This window comes from Kogia breviceps, chromosome 12 (genome assembly GCF_026419965.1).
Source record: "Kogia breviceps isolate mKogBre1 chromosome 12, mKogBre1 haplotype 1, whole genome shotgun sequence".
Lineage (NCBI taxonomy): Eukaryota > Metazoa > Chordata > Mammalia > Artiodactyla > Physeteridae > Kogia > Kogia breviceps.
The window spans coordinates 15,899,559-15,926,167 of record NC_081321.1 but is presented as its reverse complement, the minus strand read 5'-3'; the positions used below and the strand labels follow the sequence as shown (position 1 = coordinate 15,926,167).

General features: G+C 38.6%; 1 protein-coding gene across 4 annotated transcripts in view; it reads left to right on the top strand.

Moving 5' to 3' along the window:
* SLCO1A2 (solute carrier organic anion transporter family member 1A2) overlaps window positions 1-26,609 on the top strand; it is a 90,561-nt gene that overhangs the window by 32,299 nt on the left and 31,653 nt on the right. Inside the window, exons 2-7 of one of the 4 annotated variants that reach the window (XM_067010610.1) lie at window positions 12,004-12,193; window positions 12,403-12,662; window positions 15,653-15,794; window positions 17,783-17,915; window positions 22,340-22,446; window positions 25,168-25,314. In XM_067010610.1, the coding sequence (XP_066866711.1) occupies window positions 12,603-12,662; window positions 15,653-15,794; window positions 17,783-17,915; window positions 22,340-22,446; window positions 25,168-25,314 (589 nt within the window). In that variant the 5' untranslated portion in view covers window positions 12,004-12,193; window positions 12,403-12,602. Of the gene's footprint in view, window positions 1-12,003; window positions 12,194-12,304; window positions 12,663-15,652; window positions 15,795-17,782; window positions 17,916-22,339; window positions 22,447-23,540; window positions 23,774-24,089; window positions 24,170-25,167; window positions 25,315-26,609 lie in introns of those variants that run through there. The other 3 variants (XM_059080322.2, XM_067010612.1, XM_067010611.1) reach the window with 3 other exon arrangements.

Sequence of the window (26,609 nt, the reverse complement as noted above, 5' to 3'; positions counted from 1 at the left end):
AAGCCAACATCTATGTATTCTGAAAATATTTGGTGAGTTTCAGAGGCCCACCACAGCAAAGTGTTATGTGTAAACAGCAGATGACAGACAAAAAGGAGTGTTTACCTGTGGGCAGCCACGAGGGACTCATTGATAGTGAGGGATGTTTTTGGACACACACTCAGCCATAAGCGCACCCTTAATAGGAAGACCCAAAATGTTCAATTTAGAGATTCCCTCAGTCAGATGACCTAATTGAAATCAGATGAAGGGAGAGATATAGGCTAATGATCCAGTTACTGGGAAAATAGAATAGGATTAGTTGGGATTTTACTGACACTACTGGAAATGGAGCCACTAGACTAAAGCCCCTTAGGGCTTAGAATTTTATCTAATTGCTACCGTGCACCCCTCCTAATCCTTCCTCTTTTTACATTTCCAGAGATAAATTCAGTTTGGGCGATGTAGGTCTGGACTGAGGTGATTGGTGAAGTACTATTCTAAGCTGTCAATCTTTGAAATAAAACAGCAAACCTTCCTTTTAAAGACTATCCTGAAATGCAAAGGGAGGAAAGGCCAGGAGGTGTGGATGATACCAACTAGACAAAATTCTAAGGGGTTTGTCATTAAAGCCTTAAGGAGCTTTAGTATGGTACTTCTGCATACAGTGGAGGACGTTATGCTACAGGAAATAATCAGCCAGTCACAGAAGGACAAATAAGGCGTGATTCTACTTATATGAGGCACCTAAAATAGTTTAACTCCTAGAAACAGAGCAGAATGGTGGTTTCCTGGGGCTGGGAGCAGGGGGAAATGGAGAGCCACTGTTCAAACAGGTATAAAGTTCCAGTTACACAAGGTGAATAAGTTCTAGCGATCTGTTGTATAACATTGCGCTTATATCAACAATACTGTATTGTGTCCTTAGACATTTAAGAGGGTAGATCTCATGTCAATTGTTCCTACCACAATAAAAACAAAACAAAGCAAAACGGAAATAAAATAAAATAAAAATAAAATGTGGACTGTTAAAACCTAGACAAAACCAAATCAAACAAAAACCCCAGCGAGCGATTAAGAGGTAATTGGAGACCTGACATTTTCCATAACAGTATAGGGATCTGAGGGCATCTTGAATCCCTCTCAATGTGTCCTACAGATTTTGTCCCAAGATTTTAAGTCACAGACTGTCAAGACTTCTTTGAAACCCAGGAGAAAAGCTAATTCATAGCTCTGTGACACCAAGGATGGGGTACACTGTGGGTTTATGGTATGGTGGGTAAGGAGAGGGAGGTGTTCCTTGGATTACATCTTCTCTCAGGCTTCCTATAATGCTAAAACTGTGCAGCTCTCTCATTCTAGGAGTTCTGAAAGGCAGCACATGGAACTGTGTAACCCCTAACATTAATGCTACATACAAATAGTCACTCAGTAAGTGAGATTTATCTGATTTTTGAAGATACATAAATTCAGTTATGGAAATGACAGTTTTCACTGCTCAGCGGTCCTTTTATCAGATCTACCCGGCTGGCCAAAGAAAAAAGTTTGACCCATATTCTCCCTTTGCTTTTTTTCTTCTGTCAGTTCTCACACCTTCTCTGTATGAAGTTGCCTATGTGTAGACAGAGGAAGTGGCCAGGTAATGGATGTGATTTGAAAGGTATTACAAAATTTTGTGCTATTCTATCCCATGTCCCTGCCAATGGAAATGTCCATTATCGGCATTTCTCCAACGCATGAGATAACCAAGGTGAAATCTTTCTCCTGCATTTTACAAACGTATGCATTTTTTGTCCCGTCTGGGAAAGAGGAAAAGGATAAGCTACTTCCTAATCAGAATGGTGTCTTAGGTAAGCAGGTGTTACACTGGAAAGTAGCAAAATGAGGCAGTCAAGGAACATATATAAAGAGTTAGGGGAAAGGGAGAAGAGAAAAAAGGGGCTGAAAAATATGTTTTCATAGAAGTTAGTCTTTGATTTAGCCTGTCATCTCTCATATTGATTAAGGAGAAAAAAGGTGACAAGGGCAATTTGACTCTCTGGAGATGACAGGTGTAGGTCACGTGGGTGCACACGTGCGTGTGGGTTTCTCACAGTGTGTATAGGTGTTTTATCCGTCCTGTTAGTCCCTAGGTCGATTTCAGTGGGAGTTGCTCACTGTATGTAGCTGTTGTTTTGATGTGCTTGTGATGGGAGGTGAGACCAGTGTCCACTTACTCTGCTATCTTAATCTCTTTTGAAAAGTTTTAAAAATTAAAAAAAGTTTATTTACAAATAGATGATTCTACGTAAAATGTTTTATTTTAGATCAATAGGTTTGCAGAAAAATTATAAACTTTATGATATTTGGTAGTATTAAGTAGGAAGGCAAATTTTTGTCATATATATCATGTTATTTATCATGTGATATACACTCCTTATTTTAAATTAATATTGAGAAAAAAGCATGACCTGTTAAAAAATAAATTCAAAGGTGACATTCTGTTGTATTTGACTTCAGAGAGTCATACATTAAAATGTAGATTGCTGTTTAATTGTTATATGTGTTAATATAAGAAAAAAGCTGATATAATGTTTGGAAGTTTTACACTTTGGAATTTTTAAATGTTCGGAGTTTAAAAAATCTTAAAAATCAATAAACTTAGTATTATACTGTTTGTATTTTCTTTAGAACTGAAGAAATAAGATAATAGGTTTTATGTTATTTGCAGATATTTCTAACTAGATGAAAAAAGAGCATCTAGATGCCATTCTTCATTTTATTCTTTCTTTCCAAGAATTGGTTTTGATACAATGGAAACATAAAATGAGGTACTATGCTGTTGGAGGATGGAGGGGACGCAAAGTGCCCAATGAACTGAGAAGGTGTCTTGAGACCGAAAAACAAGGCAGGCAGCTCCATATAACCGGATCCATTTATTATAGGGCAACTTACAAGGCAGGATATATTGGGATCAGGGGACAGCAATCCCGAAGCATTCACATCTGCGCTCTGCACCACCGAGGAGCTGTTGGGGCAGTTTTATAGTTAACCTAGGGAATGGGGTGAGTGCTTGGAAAATGGGTCTACATTCCTAAGTCAAGATTTGTGAATGGGGGGACTTCCCTGGTGGCACCGTGGTTAAGAATCCGCCTGCCAATGCAGGGAACACGGGTTCAATACCTGGTCCAGGAAGATCCCACGTGCCGTGAACCAACTAAGCCCATGCGCCATAACTACTGAGCCTGCGCTTTAAAACCCGTGTGCCACAACTACTGAGCCCACGCGCCACAACTAATGAAGCCCACGTGCCTAGAGCCTGTGCTCTGCAACAGGAGAAGCCACTGCGAGGAGAAGACTGTGCACCGCAGTGAAGAGTAGCCCCCGCTCGCCGCAACTAGAGAAAGAAAGCCCCTGTGCAGCAATGAAGACCCAATGCAGACAAAAATAAATAAATAAATAAATTTATTTTTTTAAAACGATTTGTGGATGGGTAACTAGTCTCATGGGTGCTGGAGAATATGTCAGCGAAGGTTTTCATCGTTTTGGAGGGATTAACAGAGCATAGAGGCCACCGGGTCCTAATGATTATTAAACAGTATCTATTAACTACAAATCCCTTGACGACAGAGAAGTGGTCTATTGCACGGTACAGTAGGCCTGGGTAGGGTCAGTGGAAAGAGAGAAGAAACTCTGAGGGCTCAAGATGGTGTCAGTTATTCTAACAGCCTTACACAGGCAAATTTTAGGGACTTCCCTGGCAGTCCAGTGGTTAAGGCTCCACACTCTCATTGCAGGGGTCATGGGTTCGATCCCTGTTCAGGGAACTAAGATCCTACATGTCATGGGGCCAAAAAACTTTTAAATAGAGGAATGAAACTTACTGATCAGATGAGGGACATTTATAACATTATTTTCTTTATGCTCCTCATTAGGTTAGATTTTTACATCAGTGCTTTTCATGCTTTCTGTCTTTATCCAATGGTCTATTGGAGGTATAAATAAAACAGTGTATGACCACAAAGAAAGATAGTTTAAAATTGTCTAATATTCAAAACCAACGTGCTGACAGCTGAGTGGTAAACGGAGGAGAGGCTAGACCTGCACACACTCATCTGGTTAACACTAGTCCCGAGCATCTCACTTGATATTTATTCAGAGCTCCAAACTGTTCCCTTTATATAATTTAAACAAGTGTTTTATTTACTAATACCAAAGTAGAAATGAGAATTGATACCCTTATGTCTGGAAGCACATGGAGCCAATTGGGAAGTGCTGAGTAGCAACTCTGGATGCTTCCCGGCTCTAACAGTCAGTGGCTCTGGTCAGGAAAGTTACAGATGCCTCAGGCTGTTTTGCTAAATTAAAGTCCAAATAATCAAAGAGAAGGGAAAGAAAGAGGAGACTGACAAAGGTTCTTACTGAAAGCAAAATAATTAGAGAACCAAGGAAAAAAAATACAGTTAAGGAAGTTGTTAAGAACACAGCATTAACATAGATTAGAAATGTACTACCTTCTTATTATGTTTTTAAAGAATCAGTTCCAATGATGCTTGTTCTTTTCCCCTATATTTTTGTAATTGAAAAAAATATATAATGATCCTTGTGGAAAACAGTACATAACTTTCCAAAGGAAAAACAAGACAACATCAATCATAATCCTACCCAGAGGTAACCACTATTAAAATTCTAGTTTTGGTCCTTCAATATTTTATCTAAGTGAATACAACAGTGAACATACACACCACACCAGTGGAGAGGCAGCTTAGGGTACTGGATAATAGTCTCTAGGGCCAGTCTTCCTGGATCTGAATCCTGGCTCTGGCACTTAAAAGCAGTGTGACCTTGCACAAGTTACTTGATCTCTCTGTGCTGTAATGCCCACATCTTCAACGTTGGGATAATATTATTTAGGTCATAAGGTTTATTTTTTTTTACCATTCATTCTCTTTATTTTATTTTTTCATTTTATTTTGTTTATTTATTTTTTTAACATCTTTATTGGAGTACAATTGCTTTACAATGGTGTGTTAGTTTCTGCTTTATAACAAAGTGAATCAGCTATACATATACATATATCCATCCCCATACCTCTTCCCTCTTGTGTTTCCCTCCCTCCCACCCTCCTTATCCCACCCCTCTAGGTGTCACAAAGCACCAAGCTGATCTCCCTGTGCTGTGCGGCTGCTTCCCACTAGCTATCTATTTTATATTTGGTAGTGTATATATGTCCATGCCACTCTCTCACTTTGTCACAGCTTACCCTTCCCCCTCCCTGTATCCTCAAGTCCATTCTCTAGTAGGTCTGTGTCTTTATTCCCATCTTGCCCCTAGGTTCTTCATGACCTTTTTTTTTTTAGATTCCATATATATGTGTTAGCATACAGTATTTGTTTTTCTCTTTCTGACTTACTTCATTCTGTATGACAGACTCTAGGTCCATCCACCTCACTACAAATAACTCAATTTCATTTCTTTTTATGGCTGAGTAATATTCCATTGTATATATGTGCCACATCTTCTTTATCCATTCATCTGTTGATGGACATTTAGGTTGCTTCCATGTCCTAGCTATTGTAAATAGAGCTGCAATGAACACTTTGGTACACGACTCTTTTTGAATTATGGTTTTCTCAGGGTATATGCCCAGTAGTGGGATTGCAGGGTCGTATGGTAGTTCTATTTGTAGTTTTTTAAGGAACCTCCATACTGTTCTCCATAGTGGCTGTATCAACTTACATTCCCACCAACAGTGCAAAAGGGTTCCCTTTTCTCCACACCCTCTCCAGCATTTATTGTTTCTAGATTTTTTGATGATGGCCATTCTGACCGGTGTGAGATGATATCTCATTGTAGTTTTGATTTGCATTTCTCTAATGATTAATGATGTTGAGCATCCTTTCATGTGTTTGGTGGCAATCTGTATATCTTCTTTGGAGAAATGTTGTCATAAGGTTCTATGATAACTAAATGAATTGGCAACTCTAAAGTTTCTAAAACTGTGTCTGGACTATAGCAAGTAGGATATAATGTGTATATGTTTTATTATTATCTCCAGTTATATATAGTTTTACAAAAATGGTGTCACATTGTATGTAATATATTAGGGTTTGTGTTTTTCTAATCTGGTCATAGCCCTTTAGGACAATCTGCTTCTACATGCTTTTCTTGTATGTTGGAGTCGTTGAGAGTGTCCAATCAATAAATACCAATAAGTACCAGTGGCCCCCCCACCCTAACTGTGAATCAATTGAAAAATAAGAGACACGTACGACACACAGATTCCAAAACATCACTTCTAGCACTGACAAGCTGATGTGAGGGAATGTGGCTTATTTCTGCTGGCAAGCAGGCTTTCTTACAGTGAACCTCCAAATAGATCAATCTCCCCACGTCAGCCTTCTCCACATGGAGTGAGTGAGGGTATGGAGAGGAAGGACATGTCATGCTCATGGAATTCCATCTACATAGAAGGAAATCATAAGAGTGAGGAGTAATAATATTATCCCTTTCCCTTTTTCTCCTTCCACAATGGAAAAGTTTTCCTTCTGATTTTAATGTACTGTTTTTACTCTGCTTGTTGAAACATTTTAACAAAGCACTTAGTGGTAATTGAGACTATGTATCTTGAATTTCTTTGGACAGTTTCCCCACATATAACTTAAATAAGAAGGCTAGATATACCTTGGTAAGTGAAGATTTGGTGACAATGGCTGTGTTTACCTGATGCGAAAGTAGTTGGTTAATATATCTGACCAGTTAAAAATCAGTTGCTTTGGGGCTTCCCTGGTGGCGCAGTGGTTGAGAGTCCGCCTGCCGATGCAGGGGACGCGGGTTCGTGCCGCGGAGCGGGAAGATCCCACGTGCCGCGGAGGGGCTGGGCCCGTGAGCCATGGCCGCTGAGCCTGCGTGTCCGGAGCCTGTGCTCCGCAACGGGAGAGGCCAAAAAAAAATCAGTTGATTTGATGACAAAATCTCATTTGGTATCACATAGCGATTGCAGGGTCTGCATAGGTAATGTCAAGAGCTGGCCAATTATGCAAACTAGTTAAATTTCCGGAATCTTCTATTACTGAGAATAAAAAGAGCATTAAGGATTGAAGGGATAATATCAATAACATCAATAGGTACCCTTCACTGAATGTTGATTGTGTGCTAGTATCATATTACGCACTTCTTATGTATCATCTTATTTAATTTTTTAATTTTTTATTTTTTTCCAGTACGCTGGCCTCTCACTGTTGTGGCCCCTCCCGTTGCGGAGCACAGGCTCCGGACGCGCAGGCGCAGCGGCCATGGCTCACGGGCCCAGCCGCTCGGCGGCATGTGGGATCCTCCCGGACCGGGGCACGAACCCGCGTCCCCTGCATCAGCAGGCGGACTCCCAACCACTGCGCCACCAGGAAAGCCCCTAAACTTACCTTTTTTTGTTTGTTTGTTTGCGGTACGCGGGCCTCTCTCTGTCGTGGCCTCTCCCGTTGCGGAGCACAGGCTCCGGACGCGCAGGCTCAGCGGCCACGGCTCACGGGCCCAGCCGCTCGGCGGCATGTGGGATCTTCCCGGACCGGGGCACGAACCCGCGTCCCCTGCATCGGCAGGCGGACTCTCAACCACTGCGCCACCAGGGAAGCCCCTGTATTATCTTATTTAATTTTATCACAACTGATTGGTGGTGTCGTGGTCACTTGTATTGGGCCCTCTGATTCTTTCTGTCCTCCATGGGACTGACTTCAGAAAATTAAAATTTCCAGGTTCCCTTGCATCTGATTTCCAGGTAGGTTGTCAGTGGGAGGTATTGGTGTGAGACTGGGGTGGTAGAGGGGAAAAGCCATTTCTCCAGCTCCATGCATTATGTGGTGCCTCTGGCAGTGACTGTGTGTCCCTAAGGGCTCGAGCTCCTGCAACTCAGCCCTTTTCCCTTTCTGATACCTTCTCAGGAGTGAGAGAGACTTGCCACTGACATAAATCTCTGGGTGGCCCACCGTCTGCCCAGTTTGGCTTTTTAACTCTTCCGATGCCTTTAGAACTAGTTTCCCATAATTAAATCCTCTACTGAACTGCCTGTCATGGGTTCTATTTTCTTGTCTGAACCTTGATTTATGTAAAGATAGAGATTATCTTCATTGTATGGGTGGATTAAGTGACTTGTACAGAATCACCCAACTAGTTTAAAAACAGGCTTTCAAACCAGTAGTGTCTCCTTTCGAAGCCCAAGTCCTTAAACTACTATGCTGTATCGAAGTGATATTCCAAGTGAATGTCCAAATAAATAGTTTTCATGAATTGCTTATTTTTATTACTTAGTTCAAATTGTCTGCATGATGGCACGAAGCAGCTATTATTATGCTTTAATTGTCTATCTCTCCCATTAGCTTGTGAGACTGCTTGAGAGCAAGCACATATGTTATTCATCTTTGTATTCCTAGCACCAACTACTGTGCTTGGAATGTAGTAGAGCCTTAATAAATATTTGTGGAATGAATGAATAATAATCACTGCCATTTACAGAGTGACTATTTCATTCCAGCAAGCATGCTAGGGGTCTTATGTAAAATTTATAACTCAGTCTTCATAACAATCTTGCAAGGTAGGCATAAATATTCCAACATCATAGGTAAGGGAAAATAGGGTCAGAGTTTAAACAATTCACAACTAAACTAGAATTAAACACAAGCTAACTGGGCTTTAAAGTCTGACCTTTTGACTATATCTAGCTGCTTCCATTAGTATGAAGGAACAAATATATAAATAATTGGGTTGGAAAAAAATCTAACATCTTATTGGATTTTCAGATATTAGAGGAACTTCATAAACAGATGAAGTCTTATCTCTATGAGAAAAAAGAGTTCAATATTTTCTTGCCATAATTAAATGAAGAAACAAGTTTTTGTATCTCAAACTATGCCTGTGCAGGCCAAAGGAAGAGAAATTGGGATAATAATCTGAAATATGAAATGGTTGAAATTGCCAATGTGGAAAACATTGGCTATTCCCATAATTACCTAATCATTCTCTAGAGTTACTTGGCATGAGATGTAACCCTGATGATATTCACAACTAGCTCTTCTAAGGACTTAGAAGTCAGGTTTTAGCTTTACTTTTCCATGTCTTGGTTTATTATCCAGCACGAGGCAGTAAGTTTTCCAAAGTAACTGGGTAGCTATTTTTATTGCTGGATGGCTGATGATGGTTTTCACTTGTGTTTCTGTGTGTTCCATACTGTGCTTTGCATGGTAAAATCATATGCATGAGTCTATGGCCCAGTTAAGTTTCTCCCTTAGTTTTACCAGAGTGATGCATTTCTAGTAACTCTTCTGAGCTTGGACTTAAAATAATACCTATATTTGTAAGGCTGATTTGCAGGATCCATGTCTTATTCTTTGATTTCTGGTGAAAAGTAACTAATAGGAGCCAAATAATTTGGTAGGCATCATACAAAGAGTCATTGTTAATTCTCCATGTGCTTCTTTGGCACATACTTGCTTGGTTTGGTATTGGTTGAAATTATTTCAGCTGGATACCACCAAGAGGCTGTTCTCTTCTTGCAGAGCTAGGAGCCATTTGAAGATTCTGGAAATAAACAATTTTCATAAGATCTTTGCTGGCGTGACCCTGTCTTTTTTCCCAGGGAAAGGATGTTCTCCTAAATCTTCTTCATGTATGTACTACTAGTTTTGCCATGATAAAGTAAAGACTTTATTTTGTTAATTCAATAGGAGAGATTAACATAAAATTAAATGTAGGCATTTCCCCAGGTGATTTATAATAATAAAAGCTATGTCTATGTATTTAATACTGGGGAAAGAACACAATAAGACCGTTTATTTGTTTGATACAAAATTGTATTCTCTTGTCGTTGAGACACGTCATTAAGGGCTGGAAACCGAGGGGTGTCAAAAGCCCCAGTGTTGCTATTCCATGGGTGTAGAGTTTCAGTCATGCAAGATGAAAAAGTTCTAGAAATCCACTAACCAGAAGTGTGCAGGGAATTCTGTAATGTGCTTTTACCACAATTAAAACAAAAATAAAAACAAACACAAAAAGCAGAGTCGTGACCAGTAGACGTGGAAGAAACCCAACTACATTTGAGCTGAAGAATTAGTTACCTGCTCCCATTTGAATGTCGAGAAGGAGTTAGAGAAATAAGCTGATTCTCTACTCCATAAACCTGCAGCAAAGCGTTTTCATTAGCAGTGATGACTGATGGAGATTGTCGGTGATGCTGTGATCCCAGGAGCAGAAGTCACTGTGTAAACAAAGCTGTGCTGACAAAAGGGGACCGTTCACAAAGCTGACACTAGCGCGGCGTTGAGAACATGAAGAAACAACGTGTGCATCCTCTGATTTGGGGCCAAAGTGCCCAATAATGATTGTGACATTAACTATTGGAATTTACAAATTTTAAGTTAAAAGAATAGATCTTATTCATTCATTTATTTAATTTCCTCCGCTAAAATTTTTCAAAAGTATCTGAAGACCTAAAATGTTTTCACTGTATAAGTTGGCAAATTAAGGAAAGTTTAGTGTTAAATGAATCGCATTTAATTCTTTCCAAGTGCTTAGCTTTAAACACTATAGTGAAAAGACAACTGTTCAAAAACTTCTTTCAGGGCTGGAAACGCATTTTGAAACAAACTGAGGCATGATAAAACCTGCACAACATCACAATGCATAGAAGGAAAACCAATTCCCTGACGTGGTGATTTTCTGTGTTACCAACTCCAACTTCTATGCCTCCTCAGGTATATAGGAGAAATAGGCCTTTAGAATAGGCATGTTTTTAGCCACTAAGATGAGTGAAGACAACTTTGATACCAAGAGGAATATGTTCTCTCCCTCTTTTATCATGTGACTGGGTAGCTATATTGAGCTCTAATATATTGCAATATAAGCAAGCGGGAGCGGGGCAAGAAAAAACATAAGGGGGAGAGATTGAGTTCTAAATGTACGAGAAGGAAAAACTGAGAGCAGTTGAGAGGTTTATGATAAAACCAGAGGTATTATAGATGAAGACCGAAAAAATGGCAGTTTCCACTCTTTGGAAAAATTATCCTATTCTATGGGTTTTTCTAAAACTAGTGTTATGTACTTGAAATACACTCAAGGTGACTTGGAATTTTATGGGAGGGATTTCAGCTTGAGTTCATTCGTATTGTCATTCAGAATTGCCAAGAGAGGTCTCTCATAATTTTCACTTACGACCTATGGATTTTTTCACCACTTACATACCCCAAAATTTGTATTTGATCATACACTGTCCGGTTCTATTCCAATGTGTTTTATTGAAAAGTTTTACCTCTCCCAAGAAAAGTATAATTTCCTTGGGATCTGGGTCCAAATACCTTTCACAGAGCCTTATACTTCTCTAGCTAGTTTACATTGTCTGTAGGACAACTTGTCTGGCTTGTTCACTGCTGAAATCCTGTGCTTAGCGCAATGACTGCCATCTAGTAGACTTCTGATGGATATTTGTTGTCTTCATAAAAGAATGAGTAAAGAGAATTAAGCTCATACATACTTGTTCAGTGGCTCTTGCCTTCATGTGTATAGGGGAGTAGGATTCAGGTTTTAAAAATTAGTGCCATTTGGGATATTGTTAAATGGATATTGTTCAGAGGATTTTAATCAATTAACCCTGGGGATACTGTTAAGATAGCATCTGGCAACTTGAAGTAGATTTACTAGATTAAATACAGTCAGAGTGAAATACTTTGGTTTTAGTACAAAATATGGCCCTAATTGCAAGAAAGGAAATAGACAAAACCTTTGACAAAGGGTTAGTAGAATTTCATAGAGTTTAAATCATCTTTTTGTTTTAGATATAAAACATTGTACATATAAAAATGTGTACCTATATATTATATATACACATAGACACACATATATCTGTATTTATGATATATGTATGCATACAGGTTTCCACTTCTATGTTTGATCTTCTCTGAAACCTCACTTCTTAACTTGCAGGATTCTTTTCCAGATCATAGAATTATTTGTTATTTTTACTTAGGCGATTTCCATGATTAAAATTCCATGTCTCTCCAGGTTTCCGTGAATCAGCAGTGCCCCAGAAAGTGTTTCCCTTCCTGAGACTCCAGGGAAGTCTTGCAACACAAAGAACTTGAAGAGGGAGCCTGGCCAAATAGAGATTTTTGAGCCTTTGTAGGCTTGCTAAAGCAGATTATTAGTACAAACAAAATCAAAGTCTGTGTGTTCCTAAAAGCAGCATTTTCATGTAAGTCCAAGGAGCTCACTTTAGTTGTATTTGCTTTGGCTAAAGAAATGAAAAACCTTTGTTTTAACCACGTGGGCATTATTTTGCAAGGGGATCATAACAAACTGTTCTAATCTTTAATTTCACTAAAGAGTAACTACAGTGATTTGATGTAACTTTTTCAATGGAAAATTAATGACTAAATCTTTTCTAATGTCATTGTTTTCTAGATATGAATCAGACGCTTCCTAGGTATTTTTTTTAACACAATGGATTCTGATTCTGTTATTCAGATTCAGTGTTTTCTTCAAAAGAATGACGCTTTATGACTTTGTCAGCAATTTAATAGATTTTTGTCTTCTTAAAAGACTAGAACTAAGAAATATCAAGATTTAAAGCATAAATACCTTGGAACACTCAGAAGAGCAACATGGGAGAAACTGAGAAAAGAATTGAAACTCATAGAATAAGATGTCTTTCCAAGTTGAAGGTATGGGCTTGCTTTATGTGGATATATGTATATGTACCATATATATATTTTTAAACTGAGACCTTGTGAAGTTGCTTATATCTTCATGTATTAATCTAATAATAATGTCATGCTACCTGATATATTGATAAGTTCTTGCTTTAATGAAGTTGGTTTGTAACTGAGGGTGTGTCTAAATAGGATTATTGATTCAGGCAATTTAATCAGAAATAGTTTTGAGGGATTTAAATGGAAGACAGTATCTTAAACACTTTCAAGCACACATTATATTACAGTAGGGTTTAATTTCCTGGATTAAAGGCCAATTTAATGTTCACCCTTCTGGGGCTTCTAAGTCAGAGGAGTATGGAGGTCTCTCCTGGAAAATGGTTCACTGGACAGAAATGCTTTGTTGATCTGTATTCAGTGAGGCCTTCACAATGGCCCACTAAAACCAATGTTTACTTCAAGCTTTGGCAACATACCAATCATTCTCTGTAAGAAAAATGCCCATTTTGTTAGCTGTTTCTGGTATTCTTGACTATTTCAGAGCAAATTCTTTTTGCATAGCCTCAAAGCTATTTTGCCTTCAAACAAAATTTAAATTTATTTTAAACCAAGGAATCTGGATAATTGTCTTGATTCCACAGCTAGTGCCTGCAAGTGGTTTCCAAATTATGACATGCCACCAGTTTCCTTCCTATCAAAAGTCTGTTTTCTCTTTATACATGTGTAGGAAAGATCTACACATGTACCGGAAAGGGGAGAATCATGATATAGAGCTAGAAAATTACTTTTGCCTGAAATGCTCTGTTAATTATATATTTTGAAAATCCTCTTAAATTATTCCTAATTCTCATGTCCATCTCCTAACATTGAGGGGTTAAAAGTAAGGGCAGAGGCCCAGGCTTCCTAGGTTTATGTCGAGTTCAACTACTGACTTGCTGTGTGACCTCAGAGAGGTTGCTTAACCTCTTTGTGGCTCAGTTTTCTCATCTGAAAGGGGTAACAACAGTACTCATCTCATAGAATGTTTTTCTTTTTACATCCTTCAAACAATGACTGGAATATTGTAAACATTCAATAACTATTAGCTACTATTAATAACAGCATTTGTGGATAAAGGTCAAGTATTATTTATAAACAATTGGTCCTTAATTTTTTATGACTGGAGTTTGGCAGGACTAGATATTGATCTGAAATGAGATAGCAAAATACTGCAAGCACAAGTTTACCGGGTAAAAGTAAGAGACAATCGCTTCATAATTAGCCGGGTTTCTCTGGCTCTCTGACCTTAGACATATGCTCATTAAGCAACATTTTTAGAAAGTATCAAAGGACTGTCTTCAACAAATTTGCTTCAAACTCTGGGGCATCATTAAAAGCTGGTAGGACTAGCTTTATAAATACAGAGGTTATCTTGCACTAGACATGAGTCACAAGAGCCACTGGTTGCTTTCACTCTATGAAGAAAACCGTACAGGTTAGGAAGCCCATCTAAATGTTTCAGGAAAAGCACTGGCATCATGATTTATCTAGTTTCCTTTCTTAAAGTGTTAAATAAAAGAAATTATTCTCTCAGACATGATTTGTACTTTATTTGATAGGCCTTGCTTGCTTTTTTTTTTTTTTTTTTTTTTTTTTTTGCGGTACGCGGGCCTCTCACTGCTGTGGCCTCTCCCGTTGCGGAGCACAGGCTCCGGACGCGCAGGCTCAGCGCCCATGGCTCACGGGCCCAGCCGCTCCGCGGCACGTGGGACCCTCCCGGACCGGGGCACGAACCCGTGTCCCCTGCATCGGCAGGCGGACTCTCAACCACTGCGCCACCAGGGAAGCCCTCTTGCTTGCTTTTAAATGTAAAATCTGCATTATAAAACCATGTGAAAATTGTTCACTCTCAACAATGTTCTCTGAAAAGATTTACAGTGGGATGAGAGACAGAATGTCTACAACTGGTATTTAATATGAAAGGATAAATAGCTAGAGATATAGCTATACTATCTTGGCAGCTATGTAACGATATGAATTTTGACTCATATTGAGCTTGATATTTAAATTTCCCAGGTCTTTTTCACATACATTTCTATTCAGATTTCCCCAAACTAATTGGTGCAGATAACTTTTGGTTTAGGTGTATTTAATCCTATTGAATTTCACCTTATAATTCAGCTTACTTTCAGCAGTGACTACTTCTTCAAGATGTTTTTGAATACTGACTCTGTCATCCATTCAATAAACTTGTAATGGATGCCTACTGTTTGTGAGGCATTTACTAGACCCCGAAGGTACGAAGGTAAATCACATATGGATCCTATCATCGAGTTGCTCACAGTATAGTGAGGGAGAAGGTTATAGGCACCCAAACACATAAATAACGTTCACTGTGGGGAATTCCCTGGCAGTCCAGTGGTTAGGACTCTGGGCTTCTACTTAAGGGGCAAGGGTTCAATTCCTGGTCAGGGAACTAAGATCCCGCGTGTCACATGGCACGGCCAAACAGATAAATAAATAAAGTCCTTAAAAAAAAATAAAGTGCACTGTGCTTGAGGGCTGTAATAGAAGCAGGCACACAGCAGGGTGGGGAGATAGGGAGTGAGTGGTCAAGGCTACCTGGGAAGTAGAAAGACAAGGAAGACTCCCCAATAGAAATAATGATAGGGCTTCCCTGGTGGCGCAGTGGTTGAGAGTCCGCCTGCCGATGCGGGGGACACGGGTTCGTGCCCTGGTCCGGGAGGATCCCACGTGCCGCGGAGCGACTGGGCCCGTGAACCATGGCCGCTGGGCCTGCGCGTCCGGAGCCTGTGCTCCGCAACGGGAGAGGCCACAACAGTGAGAGGCCCGTGGACCGCAAAAAAAATAAAAATAAAAAATAAAAGCTTCTTCTAAATACAAGAGTTACTTGAGCTGGGGACAATCAGTCTTTTGGTAGAAGATATTTTGTCAACGGGTGGCAAATGTACAATTTAAAAATAAATTTTTCATATGTTTTCTTGCACTTTTTTTCTCCCTAGATGTTTCTGTTGGCAATAACATGTGCGTATGTATCCAAAACACTATCCGGATCTTATATGAATTCCATGCTCACACAAATAGAGAGACAATTCAACATCCCAACATCTCTAGTTGGATTTATTAATGGAAGCTTTGAGATTGGTAATGAATTATTTTTCCATTACTTCTTTTTACACATTATTTTATCCAGGGAGCTAGTCTGAATTTTACTCTCCTTATTTTCTGCTTTGTACCATTTAACTGACTGAATGTATTTTCTAAAATGACTTAAATAGCCTAGCTCACTTTCAAATATGTCGAGAAACAATTCATTTCAATTTTATCCCTGAATAACACTTAAACGTCATCACATATCCCATCATGGGACTTTTTATTCTAATAGTTAAATTTTTTTTATTCTAATAGTTCTTTGGTTAGCTAGCATGATTAGCAGAGTGTTTAGAGTACTAATATTTAATCTATTATTTGATAACCCTTAGGGCTTTATTTTCATGTTTAGAAGATATCATGGGAAACAAAGGAATCTGTTTTCAAAAAAAAAAAAAAGCAAATATTTTTCTTCTCCTATTGTTTCTGGGAGGTTGACAATTTTCCTTTCTCAGTGCAGAGGGAAGAAGAAATGGCTTGCACATCTCGCTGAATTTATTTCAGAAACAGTCTTTAGGGAAGAATAAAGCCTATTCTTAGGCTCTGGTTTTTGTGGCCAACTGGGAAAATGTGAGGCAAGAAAGAATGAGGAAGGGAAAGATTGCTTCTGTGAACAAACCCGCATAGAAATACAAATGTCACTCCTTTACAGTTTTGTAATGGCTTTTACTTCCTTCAAGATGAAAGTCACCTTTAATATTTTTAATCAGTATCTGGAAGAAGAATCAGGATGGGATAGAGGCGAAACTGAAACAGGTGACGCTTGATCTTGTCTCCTAGTGTTCGGCTCTCTCAGACCTCATTCCGCGCCACCCGTTTGCTCGCTATGGAGTCAGAAGTCACTCCTTGTATCGCCCCTGTGTAAACTCAGCACACAGTCTAATGGAGGGCATAGGTGCAAAATAATCTAACTGAATGCAGTAAGTTTGGTGACATAGGTATATGCAATGTCCTATAGGAACACAGAGGAGGGACACAACCTCACTTAAGGAAGATAGGCTCTTGAAGTAAAAGTTTTCTGGGTGACGAAGCAGGGTTAGATAAGTGTGAAGAGAATTCCAATGGAAGAAGAAGCGTAATGTTGAAACAGCATGGTAGCTTGTGTAGGGAGCAACGTGCAGCCCAGTGTTACGGACTGGCCACACTTCAGGTGGCAATTCCTAGAATATAGGTCTGGAGAAATGGGGCAGGGGTGAGAAATGGACTATTGGAGAGCTTTGTGTGTGTGTGCTATGGAACTTACCTTTTATCCTCTAGGTAATGGAGAGTCACTAAGAGATTGGCAGAGGTTATTAACATTTTTGTGTCAAGGACCTCTTTGGCAATCTGATGCCGTATAATCTCAGAATAATGTAATTGCGTAAAATAAAAACCATAAGGGTACAAAGGAAGTCAATTATACTGAAATAAAATGATCAAAATATTAAAAGCAGCTTATATAATAATACTTGTACTTCTTACCATCACCTTAAATAACAACATCTACACTAATTTTGAAGTAATCATCGGTGTCAATAATATTCTGAAGTATCTGCAACCACTGTAATGTCGTATGCAAATACCTGTAACTTCTGTTGGTGATAATTGATGACAAAATCATACATACTGTTAATACTAATGTAGTTTGTGTCTACTTTCACAGTCAAAGGAAATACTAATATTAAATTACTGATAATCAAGATGCAATTTTTTTTCTCACTCAAGTTCATGGAGCACCTGATTTCTATCCATGGACTCCTTTGGGGTTTATAGACAGCAGGTGAAGAACCTCTGTTAAAAGACATTGTGAAACAGAGCTCTCCCTCAGGGCAGGGGTTGTGTCCTATTCATTTATTATTTCATGCATCCCTAGTACCAATCCCAGTATTTCAGATATTTATTATACAATAAATGCTGGATAGTCAATGATTGGGTGAGGCTGTTAATTTAGACTTTGTTCACACTAATTGAAATATTCATTTTTCACATCAATTTTTTTCTAGGAAATCTTTTGTTGATTATATTTGTGAGTTATTTTGGAACTAAACTGCATAGACCTATAATGATTGGTGTCGGATGTGTGGTTATGGGCCTTGGGTGTTTCTTACAATCACTACCACATTTCCTCATGGACCGGTAAGTACTGCAGTCTCTGATGATTTCTTTAGGGGCAACTTTCAGCTGCAGGAAATAAGCTTGGAGTTCTTTCTGGGAACAATGCTCCTAAAGACACAGAGCACTGCAATAGCAACTGCGAAGTTCAGATTCTGTTCCACCCGCCCGTTTTGTGCTCTTCGCTGCCTGGCTTCCACTTACACATCCATTTATGAAATAGAGATTTGGGACAGCTCTTTTTTTTTTTTTTTTTTTTTTTTTTTTTTTTTTTTTTTTTTTTTTTGCGGTATGCGGGCCTCTCACTGCTGTGGTCTCTCCCGTTGCGGAGCACAGGCTCCGGACGCGCAGGCTCAGCAGCCATGGCTCACGGGCTTAGTTGCTCCGCGGCATGTGGGATCTTCCCGGACCAGGGCACGAACCCGTGTCTCCTGCATCGGCAGGCGGATTCTCAACCACTGCGCCACCAGGGAAGCCCTGGGACAGCTCTTTTATGGAGTTGAGTCTGATGAAGAGATTCTTAGGACCTGGCAAGATTTGGGAATCACTCCTTTCTAGGGACTATTTAGACACTTCTAATTACAGTTGAGTTTCTGTTTAATTATGGGTCACCAAAGGATAGACCAGTCTGAAGGTTGATTTTCATTTTAAATTTGTATCAAAGTAATAGGTGTGCAAAATTGTGAATAGTAAAATTATATTGAACAAAGCATTGTCCCCCCACCCCTTCAACATTCCTCATATTACTCCTCTCCAGAGGCAACTACTCCCGACTCTTTTAGCTCTTTCTTCTTCTATTTGCTTCCATATTTCTAAGTAAATGTTTATCCTTTTAGTTTTTGATACTTTCGTGTTATGTAATATACATATTGACTTCCTACTATAAAATCATACTAATTCATGTGTGTGACTATGTAAATATTTTTCATATTTCAGCTGAACCGTGCTGTTCTTTTCCCTTTCTTATATCACCCTTTATTTTCCCTGGATTTAATAATTGCCTCATTTTATATTTGATTCATTTTCTTTTTCTCACTAATCATCACCAAATTCTTTACCGGTAGGACAATGTCTTCTCAATATATTCATACATAGCCGAGGGTTTCATTTTTGTCTGTGAGATATCTCTCCTGTCATCATTAATTTTCCATCTGCAATCTGAATCGGGAACTCTCCAGGCCTGTTGCATGGCTGCTGCTTTGAAATTTTCACTCACCATTCTCCTTGGGAATTTGCTCTGCCTCTTTCTTCCATTCAGTTACTTACTTCCTGGGTAGTAGTATCTTCTCCTTTCCTTTTCATTCTTACTCTCTTTGTGGAAAATGTCAGCTAATAGGTTTCTGAGAAAGTGTGCAAGGAAAGTAATAATTTTAAGAACTTAAACATCGGGAAATATTCCTATGCTACTCCCATACCTGGTGACAGTTTGGCTGGTATAAAATTCTGGTTTGAAGATTTTTCCCTAGGGATTTTTTTTTTTTTTTTTTTTTGCGGTATGCGGGCCTCTCACTGCTGTGGCCTCTCCCGTTGCGGAGCACAGGCTCCGGACGCACAGGCCCAGTGGCCATGGCTCACGGGCCCAGCCGCTCCGCGGCACGTGGGATCCTCCCGGACCAGGGCACGAACCCGTGTCTCCTGCATCGGCAGGCGGATTCTCAACCACTGCGCCACCAGGGAAGCCCTTCCCTAGGGATTTTGAAGACATCATTCCCAATACTTTCTACTTTCCAGTGTTACTCTTGAGAATCCTATACCATTCTAACCACTGTGACCAGTTTCTTTTCTCTAGGAGCTGTTGGGATTTTCCTTTAAACTCCAGAATTTGAATTCAGGATAATCATGTTGGTATAAATGATTTTCCTTTATCGTGCTAGGTGCCTTCAATCTGGACATTTGTAAAAGTTACTTGTATTGTTTCTTTGATAATATCCCCCCTTCATCCACCCCTCTACTTTCTCCTTCTAGAACTTCTACTTGTTCTTGAATATTGTTACATCCTGAGTTAAGCTTATAGTTTTCTCATCTTTTCTCTCCAATTTTCTATCTCTTTGCCTTCTTGTTACTCTTAGGGGAGATTTCTAAAGATTTTTTTTTTTTTTTGATGTGGACCATTTATAAAGTCTTTTATTGAATTTGTTACATTATTGCTTCTGTTTTAGTCTTTTGGTTTTTTTGGCTGCGAGGCATGTGGGATCTTAGCTCCCCGACCAGGGAACGAACCCGCAAACCCTGCATTGGAAGGCGAAGTCTTAACCACTGGACTGCTAGCAAAGTCCCTGGGGGAGATTTCTTTATCTTCCAAACCTTTGAATGGATTTCTAACTTTTGCTATCATATTTTTAAGTATTAAGGACTCTTGTTCTTTGAATGTATCTTTTTAGGGAACATCTTGCTCTTATTTTAAGAATGCAATGTCTTTTCCATCTACATTTCAAGTGTACAGTTTTTAGTTTTTAATTTGTTTTGTCTTTACGTTATCGGCTTCCTTCATATATCTGGTGGTCCTGGGTTAGCTATTCATATCTGAGAGAGAGGAATAGCAACAGCAAGCTAACCAGAAGTTCTGTGGTCCATGTGTAGAACTTGGTTGTTGGAGGACTTCTTCCCAGCACAGGGACTGTATGTTTTAGAGCTGGCTCAGAACGTCCATAACCTGTCAGTTAACTCAGGCAGGGATTCTCCAGTCTGTTGCCTGAGACATGGCAGCTTGGCTACCAGCCAGGTGGGAGTGGGAGTCTCTTTTATCAGTATGTAGATTTTTCTTTTGCTTAATATCCCCAGGTTTTAGTATGGCCTCCTACCCTCAATGTGCTTGTTTTGACTCTCTGCAGTCTAAGGCCATGTTCGTTGGGATGGTGGAGGGTGTCTATTGTAAGGGTTTAACTGCTCCGTATGTACACTTTAAACCAATCCTCTGATTTTTTGGATCATACCCACTCCCGCCTTTAGAAGTATCTTGTCTCCTGCCTGAAACTTTCCAGGGATATGTGGCACATGTTTGGCTGCCCCCCTGTAGGCACTTACTTAGGCTTGCGTTTCTCATATTTTCTAGTTCAGTGACCACTCATCTGCTTCCCCATTTTCAAAATCTTTATCTTCTTGTCGAATTTTCAAAATCTCTTTCTCCTTGTCAAATCTTCCATTTTCTTTATCCTTGTGGCATTATGCCTTTTCCTTTACTATTTTATAATCCATCAACTGTCATTGTGCTCAAGTTCTGGGGATGAATGAACTCTGAATGAGTTATTGGGTTTTAGTGGATAAGTTAAATGAAAATGATAAGTTATCTTCTCAGGTATTTCTGAATGGATCAGAAGTTTTCAGGCAAAGAGTTTTTACTGTCCTTTTAGTTCCTATCCTGTCCAAGACAACGTCAAGTAATATTCAGCTATTATTTTCATTTCTTTCCACTCTCTGCCAAAGGTGTTATTTTTTTTTGTCTGAAGCTGGCAAGTCTCATGGGATCATGGGTATGGAGACAGAAGCCTTTGTCCACAGTTCACAGCCACTCTGTGACCATGACTGGACAATTGTTCAAAGGGGAAGGCATTTTGATCCTTTTTATTATGTTCTATAGCATAGAAATCAGAACTATCAGTGACATACAAGCACAGCACTCTTTAGCTCGTTTGGAACTCAGAAGGGCAAGGTTGTGTGTGTGTGTTTTGTTTTGTTTTGGGATTTCTCTTATCTACTAGAAATATAGAAACCAGTCCAGCATAATTTCTAACAAAGAGAGACTTAGCTGGACATATTTTCTTCCATTATTGCAGCGTATAATTTACTTTCTGAGAAAAGGCATGGGATCTTGTGGTAATTTGCCTAAGATAATATGGTCACAGTGTATTAACCCTTTTGTTCTTATGAGAAGAGAAAAACTCATTACATTGCACGGTCACCGTGTTTGAATCTCCAAAGGTCTCTCATTATGATGGGCAAATATTTTGTTTTTCTTGGGGATTGATGAATGCATGAAGGGATTATTGTTTGAATTCTCAGAAAGTGGGGTATATTTTTTACGAGCACACCTCAGAGAATCCAAAGTTGGAAACTTGTTCGTGGTGTTGTTTTTCCTCCCAAAGCTTTATCTTCTTTATTAAACTTCGTAGAGTCTATTATTTTTCTTCCTTTTTGTTCCTTATCCACAGTAGTTATTTCCAGGAAATGATCACCTGAAAACCACAAAGCATTGATGTTAGGTAATCTAAAGGATAGACCATACATATGCAGATAATTGAAAGCTGGCTGTCAATGAATTGCACATTTTCGTGAGTGGCAAGTTCTTTTTGATGCTATCAATCTGTGATGATTGGGTGGCAAAGATGAACAGAAATCTGCTTTCCTGGGTTTGGATGTTGTATCTTAAGTGAAGCAGGAGCGTCTTCACAATGCTCACATTGTCCTCATTGGCTCCTTAACACAAATGTGTTTTCCCTGTGTTCATACAGATATGAATATGAATCTACAGTTTCAGTTTTTGGTAATTTGTCCTCAAACAGTTTCTTGTGTATGGAAAACGGAACCCAGATTTTCAAACCAACAGAAGATCCATCAGGTTGTCTGCTTCATTTTATTACTTTCGTTAATTTGTAACTGAACACTTTTCTGTGGAGGGTCTTTGAATGAGTTATTGGGTTTGGTTAAGTAAGGTAGAGGAACAAAAAGCTATCTTTTCCCCTCTAAAGGATTTTAGAGGGGATCACGGAGGAGAATAGGAATGGCTAAGAATAGAAAATGTTATGCCTCTTATATTTGAATATACCTATTAAGACTGCCTTGTCTGTTCTTTAAAATGGTTATTTAAAAATCAGTCAAAGACATCCACCCAAGGGCCACTGTAAAAGTAGTTCTTTAGAGGAAAACATCTTAGAAGGATGGGTTTATACTGATGATTTGGTCTATACAATTATCTAAATAGGAAACAGAGGTAGAAACAAAGTTCAAAAGATTTGTGTTATATTATTGATATTCTATAGCAGAGAAAGCAGGCAAGTATGCTATAGTTCTGAATACTCTAGTCTCTTTCTACTGAACTAGGAGCTTGTCTTTTTTGCCCAGTTGTCCCTCTTTACCAGAGACTACTTCCTAACCCAGCAAGATAGTGTACAATAATGGTGTTCCTTCCAGGTTCTTGCAGTCCCAGGCACCAACATACCTGCCTCTGCCCCTTCATGTGCTAAAGGACCTGTATAATCTGGTGATACTTAGTCTACAGGTGACCCTGTTAATTTACCTCAGACCAGAACTTCTTTTCCTGTGGTGGGCACATTTTCAGGCTGGATTCATATTAATGGAAATTACGGTGGTTCCTTAGGCTGGGAATTTCACTGCCAGCATGGAATAAGAGGGAATTAAAATAGTTCAAATGCGTATAAGAATAGCTGTCTCAGAAACTCTAAATCAAAGGAACCCCCTGGGGAAACAAAAGAAAACAGTGACATCAGCAATAGCCCGCGTTCTCTCCTTGAGTTGGCTTTTGCCAAAGAATGACTCAGGTCCTGTTTCCTATTTTTCCTAATGTGCATTGTAGTAGATAAACAAAACCTTCCCAGTTGGGTGTATCTCCAGGGAAATGTGTTGATTCCTTAATCACCTGATATTTTCAGTTTTGCCCTGGAGGAAACCTGGAGTTTGCCTGTGATCTATAGACATAAACACGGTGCTCGTCAGAGATAAAAATATGAATACCCAGCAACGGAGACTCTGATTTTCTGGACTGGGAATGACTGAGAGATAGCCTCACAAGAAAGTTTTGAGACTCAGCTGTGTTCAGGACCCTCACATCTGTGGGTGGCACAGTTTACTAATCATCAGGAAAATGCAAATCAAAAACCACAATGAGATATTATCTTACACCTGCCAGAATGGCTGTCCTTAAAAAGGTAAAAAATAACAAATATTGGTGAGGATGTGGAGAAAAGGGAACACTTGTACACTGCTGATAGGAATCTAAATTGGTGCAGCCCCTGTGAAAAACAGAATGGAGGCTCCTCAAAAGATTAAAAAGAGAACTACCATAGGATCTAGCAATTCTACTCCGGGATATACATATAAACATATCTGAAAAAAACAAAAACACTAATTCAAAAAGATGCATGCACCCCAATGTTCATAGTAGCATTATCTACAATAGCCAAGATATGGAAGCAACCTAAGTGTGCGTCAACAGATGAATGGATAAAGAAGACGTGGTGAATACATACACAGTGGAATATATTACTCAGCCGCAGAAAAGAATGAAATTTTGCCATTTGCAACAACATGGATAGACCTGGAGGGTATTATGTTTAGTGAAATAAGTGAGAAAGAGAGAAATACTGTATGTTTTGACTTATATGCTGAATCTAAAAAATGAAACAAATGAATAAATATAAGAGAACAGAAACAGACTCATACGTGCAGAGAACAAACTAGTGATTACCAGTGGGGAGAAGGGTGGGAGGAGGGGGGGAAACAGGAGGAGGGGATTAAGAGGTACAAACTACTAGGTATAAAATAAATAAAAGGATGTAATGTACAACACAGAGAATGTTGCCAATGTTTTATAATAACTTTATATGGAGTATAATCTATAAAAATATCAAATTACTATGTTGTACACCTGAAACTAATATAGTATTGTAAGTCACTGTACTTCAATTTAAAAAGAAGTTATTTGGTGATCCCAGTATACAGTGGGCTCTATAGAGAAAATGTGATTACTACTCAGTTAAATATTTTTCATTTCTATAAAGTAATTAGAACTGTAGAGAATTCAAAACTCAGTGAGCCTCTTATATAAATCTTATAAATATAGTCTCAATTCTAGGGAGAGATATTTGTGTTTTTTCCTCTCCCTAAAGTTAGTATATATATTGGGTAGCACAGATAACAGCTAACTAAGTTTAGTAGTTGCTGGTAAACTAACTCTCTGGAGGGAAAAAAAAAAGCCTTGATTTTTAGTGTTTGTCAATTTCTGTGGTGTAAATACTCTCATCAAACTACCAGCATGTTATCACTAAATACTGAATTGGGAAGAGATGTATACACTCATCTCTCCCCAGCCAGTAGGAACTGGCTCTAGTGTGCCACTTATTGTTGGCCATACATAAGTACTCTGTCAGAAAGTGCGAGAGGGATGGCCCAGTGAGTCATTGCTGGCATAGTAAATTGTTGGCAAGGTGCCATGGTCACATAAGAACTGTGAAACGCTTACCTACCAAAAACTTAGAAGTAAGTATTGCTAATATTTCACTACCAAAACACTAATGTAATGTCTTTTTTTCTTTTAATGCAGAATGTGTGAAGGAAGTTAAATCATTAATGTGGGTGTATGTACTAGTTGGAAATATTATACGTGGAATTGGTGAAACTCCCATCATGCCTTTGGGTATTTCCTACATAGAGGATTTTGCCAAATCTGAAAACTCTCCTTTATATATTGGTGAGTTGGAAAATCTGCCTTAGCCTCTTTTCAGGACAGTAAGCTCCTTGAGCATGGATATTAGTTATTTATTTGGATGCTTAGTGATTTCCAGAATGATGAACACAGTGCTTCGGCACAACTGGCCATCATTTAAAGTTTGTTGAATGGAGCAATTATGGGCTAACTCCAAATAAGCCATTTTGCTAAATCTGCTTTTTACTATTGAAAATGCCATTAATCTAGTGCCCCTGGAGTTCTATTTGACTCCTCCATTTGCTAGGCACCACTCTATACCCAATCTGTTAAGAGATATAGCAATGTTTTCTCCAAAATGTCTCATATTCAAAACCTTTCTCACTATTTTCATTACTTCTATTTTTGTTCAGGGCTTCATCACTTCATGTATGTTATTACAATTTCTATATTGGCCATTTTATCTGTAGTATTTATAATCAATTTCTTATAAAAATTCTTGCAGTATAATTTTTCTTAACTATTTTAAATGTCTTCTCTTTCATGTTGGTGAAACATACTGACTCTTTATCTATTAAATATGAGTTCTCCACTTATTACTAGCTCTGCACTCAGTTTATCTATTTAGTTTCCTGTACAGTTTCTCTTTATCACAATTTCTTTATAATAGCCAGGCTGTTTCATATATTTCACAAATATCTGTCTTCATAATTTTGGTTATGTTTCCTGAAAATTCATTTTCTAAAATCTATCAGTATCTCCCACAATAGGCAACTTAAGATCCACCTTGTATGTTGTCTTACAATCTCCTGAATATTCTTAATTTATTATGCATAACTTGCTTATATTCCTTAGTTACTCCATGGGTTGTTGGTTATAAAATCATAACTTTGAATATAAGGACATTTTTCTGTTAAAGTAGAAATATCTTTTTAAAACCAGAAAAGTCAAAGTGGGTGAGAGTAGATAGTAACAGAGCTACATGTAATGAGATTAAAATATTTAGGAACGATTATCCCAAGCAACTTTGGGTGATTTTGATGACTCACTGATTTTGCAATAATCTTTTTCAGTGTTTTTCTATTCAGCCTTTGAAATCCATTCACATACTTATATTGAAAGATTACAGAATGCTCACCTGCAATAAATTAACAAACAACTTGTTAAAATATGTATTTCTTTTTTCAACAAATATTAGGGTGTATAACACATAGAAACAATGGATAATCTCTACATGTATTAAGATGAATAAGACATTGTCCATATGAAGTTTAGTATGTAAATAACTACATAATTATAAATCAATAAAATCTGATAAATGTGTAAAATTCAATTTGAAA